Below are 8,447 nucleotides of genomic sequence, written 5' to 3'. Positions count from 1 at the left end.
GAGTTTTCATGTTCTCCCTGTGTCTGCGTGGGTTCTCTGCGGGTACTCCGGCTTCCTCCCACTGCCCGAAGACATGCTTGTGAGGTTCATTGGTGATTCTGGATTGGCTGTAGGTGTGAGTGTGAATGGATGTCTGTCTCTCTGTTAGCCATGTGATAGACGGGCGACCTGTCCAGGGTGTACCCCGCCTCTCGCCAGATGACAGCTGGGATAGGCTCCAGCCCCCCTGCGACCCTTCACAGGACAAGCGGTTACAGAAGATGAATGAATGAATGTTCCAACATACAGTCTAACCATGTATTCTGACGCCACCTAGTGTAAAACCGGCATGCTGCACGTCAACTATGCAGCAACTAGCAAGACCATACTTACTCTCTGCCTGCTTTAAAACCATGAAAATACATATAACAGACAGCGCTGGTTTACAATCACATTGTGCTCTTTATATTTTTCCTAAAACAAACTGAGAACAGACAGAAGAGAATGTGCTGGCTTTTTGCAACACTACTTAGATAAACACTGATACTGACACTTAAAAAAAAGACTTTTTATGTACTACATGTGTGGGAACTCCATCCAATAACTCAGCGATTGTCAAATGGAATAATAAACATTCAGAGTGATTATTAGAGCCATCCAGACATGCAGTAGTTATAAATTCACAGTAAGTGACAGTAACAGCATAATACAGCGGAGGTTCAATAAACAACCAAAAGATTTTCACGTTAACGTTGTTTTATTATTTTTTGCAAAACAAACAATGTCATAAAAGAATCTGGGGCATTCACTTGGTTGTACAACTATGTGACGCTTAAAATGAAAAACTTTATTACAATGGGAAACATGAAAACTACAAATAAATACAGTCCTTTTTTTTTTTTTTAAACACTATACAAAGATGGTGTGTTACTGGAGGTGGGCCTCCTCTAGGGCCCAAGTAACATGCAACACCATTTTTCTACTTTAACTGGCGGGTCAAAAAAATGTCGACCGTGACCAAAGGTAGGTGGCGAGGGGAATGTTTCAAGCAAAACACACAGTACAGGCTGAAAAATGACGACTGAAAAAAAGGCATACAAAGTCCAGAAATGTTGTGTTTCACCATCCTCATGTGCGTCCAGGGTTTCCAGGTGTCTTTAAGTTGAATAATCCTGCAGGAGGACAAAGAACAAAGGATGAGAAAGAAAGTTTTAGGCTGTCTGTCAGACAAAAGACAAAGATTGTTTACTCAGGAAACTAATGGGCAAAATATCACTGATGTACAACTCAAAACAAGAGAAAAATAAATGAACTTACAGCTCTCGGTTTCTTGTTAACCTTCATGTCAAATCTGCAAGAAAAACAAAGTTACACTTGATTAGAACAGATTATACAAACCCAGTTGTGATGGGAATTATGGTGGAAAGCAGTGCCACTACTGTACCATGAAGAAGCCTAAAAAAACAAGCCCATAACAAGAACTCTAAATGGCCGTGTGTTTGTTCTTTTTTTTGAATCCACAAATTTTCGAGCCAACTCATCACCCGACAAGCAGCCAGCAATGTTTTTGCTCATTGCTGGAACTGGTGAAACACAATTGAAAAATTAATTTGAGGTAGAAAAGTATGAAGACAACCCTTTAACAAGCAAGAAAATCTAAGAGTGCTGGATGCCGATGTGCATTAAAAAACAATTAAAGAATGAATTGTTGGACATGCAGTATGAGAGAAAAACAAGCAAGCTTCAACTCAAAACTCTAGGTCAATAGAAGCAGAGAGCAGGAAAAAAAGAAGTTCAGGATGAGGTTTAGAGCAGGCAGGATGTAAACTCCACAGGAAGTAAAATTCAGACTTACTCAAAGTCATAATCAAACATGGCAGAAGGACTGGGGGAGCAGCATTAGGGGAAGGAAGAGAGCAGCAGCTTGTTAGTTCACCAACCTGAGCCTAAAGCCCTACGAGTAAATAACACTGAGTCCAGACTTTAGAGAGTGATCGCACGGCTTCATCACAGCGAGTTAGGTCGAAATCCCGCTGTGTATGTGGTTAGAAACAGTGAAGCCTGAGTCAAGAAATATAAGTCGACACGTGGTGGACAAATCGCTGATTTAAGTTCCATTAGATCTTCTTAGTATTGCGTCCATAATAACTAGATTTCCCACTAACGAGCCATTGTATTTGTTCGCCCACTATGACTCCTACAATTAAGGAAACATGGATTTATTAGACATATCTGTCATGTTGCATGATTCTTTTTTGCTATTTTGGACTTATTGATTATTTATTAATCCTTTGAGGACACAATAGAAGGTCATACATTTAGGAATTTAGGAATAGATTGCATACACATACACTCATTCAGATGGCAGCAGGATACCTGACCAGATTTTACATCAGCCCGGTTTCTCATGGGCACGTAAACACAGTAATCCTAAACTTGGATGAGATTAAACACCACATTAAACCACTAAAGTCTGACACGTTGATTTCATACCTGTGTCTGTTTTTGTTTTTCCTCTTCTTGTGGCTCCCGTGATGGCTGCCCGAAGAGGAGGAGGAGGCCGCCTTCTGGGGCTTTAGGTCCTGCAGCGTCGAGTCCACGTCCTCCGTGTCCTCCTGGCTGGGCTCGTTTTCTTGGTTTTGAAGATCTGGCGAGGTGTCGCTTTCTGTGCCGCTGCCCGCCTCACCTGAAGAAATCCAAGCAACAATTAAAACTAAGGGTCAGAAATGATAACAAACCACGGAGGAGGAGACGTCGGAATGTTTCAACTCACGCTTCTCATTCATGTGATCTGGTATCCCACCGAGTGCACATACTGCCTGCCATCCGAAAGAGAGAGAGAGCGGTTGTGTGAGTAGTTATTTTAGTTATAAAGCTACTAAAATATAAAATAAAACAACAGGAGAGGGACTTACTGCAACTGATGTGACAGACGATTTGCTGAATAATCGCTCTGCTTCCTTGAATTTCCTATTCCTCCTGTCGGTCTTACTGTTGGAGTTCCTGTTAGAATTACAAATCGGATACAAACAACATTTTGATCAATCCTTTTTCCAGATTCACAAATTTCTGAACGCTTAACATCTCCACTCGTCGCTCACATTTGATGCTTACTTTTGGTTGGTGAGGTATCTGTCCCAGCCTCTGATGATGTTGCCATACATCTGGGTGTCTTCTAGGTAGCTTCCTTCAAACGCATATATTTGTCTTTCTAGGTTCACCAGCGTCTCCTGTGATTTGAGGGAATCAAAAGGATCGATGTGAAAAGTTTGCACTTGTCTTGCAATTCTGTCTGCACACGTATATAATAATATCAAGCTTCCTTCAGTGGACTTCACATAATATTAACAAATGCCTGATCACACTGTGACAGGCTTTGGTCAACAAGTTTGGAGGGGACATGCAAGATATACAATGCACTTGCACAAAGAAGCGAAACCCTTGCATGCAACGAGAGTACTGCAATGCAAGAAGGAGTTAAATACTGTGCATGAGACACTGTATAAACAAGTTTGCCATACTCTTATTAGACTTTTGTATCGGCATGCACACAAAGACAATTTACCCGCACCTGCAAACAAAACAGTTAAGAGTATCGTGTCTAATTTCTGTTATAAAGCTGTCCAAAACGTCTTAGTCTGACCATATTTATTATGGTTGTACAGCACAATACAGCCATGGCTCTAACATACCGCGAGAACTCCGCCAAACCGGGCGGCGGCTAACATGTAGCCATGCTAACTAGCTAGCATATTTGGCCAACGGCGCCACAACAACAAAAACAGGCATGTAAAAGTCGTGCATTCATATAATATATATATTTGAAATTGTGGATACAGAACTGAAATATTTCCACTATATACCCTGTAGGGCAGCAAGACGCCAGCTAATAAAGTTGCGCTCTCTACTCGTTGCAGTCCACAGGGAGCGCTAGCCACTGTTAGCTACCATTAGCTTAGCACTCAGCAAAGGCCTCGAATAGCAGCGTTAGCTACACTTTCAAAAAGTCCCAACGCCAAATGCCGCTTCCATTTTTACACGGGCTTGCGGTAACTTACAGCGAGTTCTTGTTTCCTCTTCACCAGCTCAGCGAGCTCCCGGCGGGTGTCCGGGATCTGCGGCGGAGTCGCCTTCGCGTGCATCGCCATGATGGATCGAGCTATCTAGAAACAAAACAGAGGCGGGCGGGCGGTTGCTCCGACGAAGCGCCCGATTCAGGCGCACACACGACGAGATCTCACCTCACCCCAGCCGACAGATGGCGCTGAAGTCTCGCGATTGTACGAATCACACGCTCTGTTTTCACGTCACCATAGCAACAGCTCCAACCAAATTGCTTCAGATTTAACTTTCTGAGTGGAAACCATGACCAACGTGTACCGAGGATTTAATACAAGTGAGTCTGAAGATGAAATGTGATTTAAATTTTATTTATTTATTTATTTATTTAAATGTGACATAATATTTATATGTTTAAATGTTATAACAGATAAGAATCCAGCTTATACAGTTTCATCAATACCAACAAAATACCAAAGAGTGGTGATAACAAACTTGGAGAAGAAGGGCTTTTCATCACAAGCTAAGAGGTTTCCTTCACAAATTTGTCTGGTATGGAGTTTAACTGTGCAGACGTGACTGTAAATTAAAAACTAAATCAGTGCATAAACAACACTTGCAGTGATTGTTTTTTTTTATTTCAGAATGAAAATCCAGGACCAGGCAGCTATGGCTGTATCTCCAGCGCTGAAGTCAACAGTCCTTCATTCTCAAAGAAAGGCACCTCAGGCTTTGTACCACCCAATGTAAGATGGACATTTACACCCAAACAAAAACAATAAAATAGGCCTTGATCATGGCAGACAATGTGGAAGAGCTCAAATATTACAAACATTTAAAAGGCTTATTGTCCGTTTTTGCAGCTATTAATTGATTTTACGCATAATTATTTAAACTATAAATCTAGTTGCCCACACGTCTATGCATAAAACTCTGGTTCATGTTATTTTACAGCACTGTTAGCTCGCCAACTATGCAAACATACTCTATTTGCAAATAAACATTTCAACGTTGTGCATCTTTAATTATTATTTTGGTTTTAAATGCAACTGAACTTAAAATGAAAGTGGCAAACACATATTTTCAACATTAAATCTTTATTTTATCTATAGATTTATTTTGACATAAGACATAAGACATGTTTATTGGTCCCACGTATGGGAAGTTACCTTGTCACAGTAGCGTGGGAATTTGGCAAAAAATATATACAAAACAGTGACGACTTTGACTTAGGCTTAAATATATTTAATTTTGCTCTAATTTATTTGTTAATTGTTTAATTTTGGGGACAAATCAGCCACCAGCTATCTTGTTATCATGCCACCTGACAGTGGGTGGGATTTATTAGGCAGCAAGTCTGCATTTTAGTCCACGTAAATGCCAGAATCCTGATCTAAAAAAACTCTCCAATATGTCCTCAATTCTTAGCTACACTTTAGATGCTCTATTTTGATGATTCTTATTATGTTTTTTTTAATACAATTTCTAATTCCTGCTGCTTTTTAAAATGTCTCTCTCTCTACCAGATTACCACGAAGCATCAGAGAAGCACCCCTGGACCGAATACATACAACCTCCAGAGCACCTTCATAAACAAGCATGACTTCAACACAGGAGTCTCCAGGGTGTTCAGGCTGCCAGTAGCTGTGCAGATGGATGGTCCCAAACATAAAACTCCAGCTCCTAATCAATACGATGTATGTATTCAGAATATTCAGGGTTGATTTGAGGAGCGTATCCCCTTGGTTCTCGGCTGTGCATTCTGTGTGTCTGTACAGATAAGTTGTCCGTGTAGCGCGAGACTCTCCTCGGTGGTCGGTACGTCGTCTTTCCTCTCAAAAACTACACGAAGCTCCATTTGTCTGAACAAAAACGTGCCATCGCCAGGTAAAGCAGCCGCTCTCTGTTTCTAGTTTCATGTTTGACTTCACCCCTGTTTTAATATTACATTGTAAACTTCTTAAAGGCCACTATGAGGTGAGAGACGACTTCATCCAGCACAGCTCCAAGGCCGTCTTGTCACCCTTCAAATCGAAAACTCAAAGAATCCCTATTCCGATGGACAACTGTGTACCGGGCCCCGGAGCTTATAGTCCGCATCAGGCACCCACCCCGGTAAAGAAGACCACCCTGCCGTGAGTAAACGTCCAATATTTAAAGCTTTGAGTGTGTTTTAAACCAGGTATTTATTTTTAAAATGTCTAAAATGGTCAACTGTGTTTGAAGGAGGCGATTTTATTTGGCGATAGCAGCACCTCCTCTGATTGTTCCGAAGGACCCTCCTCTGCCAGGCCCCGGTCAGTACGACATCGGGAATCTTGACCAGCCGCCCAAGCGTCCGGTGCCGTCTGCTGCATTTGCGTCCAGGACTGAAAGACGTTTCCAAAACTCTGCTGCTGATACGATTGTAGGACCAGGTAACGACTCACAGAAACAAAAATGCATTATTTACAGTGTCCAAAAGTTTCAAGATTTAAAGTTGCATCTTTATATAAGTAAATTAGGATTAGGTTAGATTTATCTAAACATTAATAGTCATTTTCATTTATTAGAAGAATTAGCAAGTTTTATTCTTTGTGTGTTATTACAGATTTTCAAGAAACATATTTCAAATTTAGTTGTTTATGAATGTATTTACGCCGGGAAGAGATTGTTATTTATTGGTTTGGACGCTTTTGAATAATTTAGTTTTCTCATTTTGATAATTATGGTCCATTTAGTTTGACTCATGTTCAATCAAAGTAAAGTTACTGCATCGTATATCAGTCTGTACTGAACCATCCCATTTGAGCTTTAGCTACCCTATAAAATATTTTATTTGCAGCTGAATGTGTAAAGGTTGTGACACATTAAAACAGGGAAGACCTTAAGTTTAAATCCATGCAGTCAGAGAGCAACAGGAGCATCTCAGGGTTTCACATACATTATTAATTAACTCTTAACATTACTCAGGTTGTACAATATTGAAAGCATTGTGTAAACCTTTGTCTCTCTCCTTCCAGGTTTCTATAATCCACAGGTTCTGTCAAAGCAGTCCTTCTTTTACAACAACTCCAGAGTCTGGATCCCTGTGTGAAGGTTTCAGCTACAACAGGCGCATTTAACTCAAATGAACTGTCGCTTTAGTATTTTAAGAGGAAGCACTATAAAAATTAAATGTGTGCAAGCATTTAGTCGCTATTTGCGTTCATGACACAGTTTGAATGTTTCAAAAAACGAATCACAATCAGTATTTATCATCTGTGTGGATGTAATTTAATGCCAAAATACTTGAAAGGCCATGCGTTTTATCCTCACCCAGATTCCCCCGATGCTCTAATGTGGGGATGATACACTAGCGCTAGGTGTTGGTGCAGTCCCCAGCAGCTGCCGGTCCAGTCAGTGCTGCGCCACAGTAACAGCTGAGAGCTTGAGATGACACCACCCTGCCAAGTGCTGGAGGGCCGACGGAGGGGTGGAGTGTGACTGTGTATGTGAGCAATGTGACTGACTGGGCATGAGGCAGGGCTCCTGTTTAAAAGACAAACAGACGCATCAGTCAATTCCTTTATCACGTGTTGGAATGCAGGATATGTTGGCTTTGTACCTTCATATCTGACCTTTAAATTATAATCAATATTTAACATAACAACAGTCTGTTAGATGACAGTGTGAAGTGAAGTGAACGTGCAGAGATTATCATCTGAATCTGCAGCTTTACAGAGGTTTAACTTCTGCTCTGTGGCAAAACTACAGAATATTAGTAGAAGTCTAAATGTTGTGGTTTAAATCTACTGGGATGTGTAGTACGTTTTGCACAATCGAAGTTTGTTGCCCTAAACGTACAATGAACCTCAACAAAGGCTTTCAACCACTCACTGTGATTCACGAATGTTAAAGCTAAATTTCTTTGGCTCTGATTTTAAATTTACAATCATTTCCCCTTAATTACAAATGTTGGTATTTTATTTGCGTCATCTGGTCTCTGCATCTCTGGTTGTGCTGGAAAACAATCTGATGGTGAAGATTGTGGAGCAGCTGAAGAGCCAGATGTTTTGTTCAGGGGGTGGTGGAGACTAAAACTGAGCTAAAATAAAGTGAATATAATAATTTGTTCTGTAACCTCTTGAGACTTATGATAATGACACAATTGCATATTGTTTCTACTGCCCCCAAGTGGCCAAAACATTTTTTATTGCAGCTTTAAAGCAACGGTTGAACAGTTTGGGGAAATGTGCTTTTTCATGCAGATTTGTTGATGCAGATGACTTTTCTGTGAAGCTACAGACAGAAGCCAGTTAGCTTAGCATGGCATTAAGACTGTTAACAAGTGGAAACATTAGCCTGGCTCTGATTCTAATAAAATCCAGCAACTCCAAAGTAAACTAATTACCACATGACATCTAGTTTATTTTATCTTTAAAAAGGAA

At 40.6% G+C, this 8,447-nt stretch overlaps 2 protein-coding genes across 3 annotated transcripts; one reads left to right on the top strand and one right to left on the bottom strand.

Moving 5' to 3' along the window:
- Positions 1–557: 557 nt before the first annotated feature.
- Positions 558–4,232, bottom strand: meaf6 (MYST/Esa1-associated factor 6). Of its 2 annotated transcripts, XM_084562863.1 has the most exons (7): positions 4,038–4,227; positions 3,094–3,209; positions 2,895–2,982; positions 2,753–2,798; positions 2,473–2,665; positions 1,297–1,330; positions 558–1,151 (listed from the first exon to the last, which is right to left on the bottom strand). In XM_084562863.1, exons 1-7 carry the CDS (start codon positions 4,125–4,127, stop codon positions 1,137–1,139), a joined length of 582 nt encoding a protein of 193 aa, XP_084418989.1. In that variant the 5' UTR covers positions 4,128–4,227; the 3' UTR covers positions 558–1,136. The 2 variants fall into 2 exon arrangements, with proteins under 2 accessions (XP_084418989.1, XP_084418990.1); XM_084562864.1 differs by lacking the exons at positions 558–1,151; positions 1,297–1,330 and adding an exon at positions 1,337–1,864 and having other exon boundaries at positions 4,038–4,232.
- Positions 4,233–4,321: 89 nt separating this feature from the next.
- stpg1 (sperm-tail PG-rich repeat containing 1) lies at positions 4,322–7,114 on the top strand (the record flags this gene model as incomplete). The annotated part of the gene is made up of 8 exons (XM_084562862.1): positions 4,322–4,375; positions 4,469–4,590; positions 4,683–4,784; positions 5,565–5,735; positions 5,817–5,925; positions 6,005–6,173; positions 6,265–6,455; positions 7,041–7,114. Exons 1-8 carry the CDS (start codon positions 4,345–4,347, stop codon positions 7,112–7,114), a joined length of 969 nt encoding a protein of 322 aa, XP_084418988.1. The 5' UTR covers positions 4,322–4,344.
- Positions 7,115–8,447: the final 1,333 nt, after the last annotated feature.

The sequence above is a fragment of the Chelon labrosus genome (assembly GCF_963514085.1).
Source record: "Chelon labrosus genome assembly, chromosome: 16".
Taxonomy (NCBI): domain Eukaryota; kingdom Metazoa; phylum Chordata; class Actinopteri; order Mugiliformes; family Mugilidae; genus Chelon; species Chelon labrosus.
Note: the sequence above shows the minus strand (reverse complement) of the source record. Positions and strands in the feature narration are given on the sequence as shown.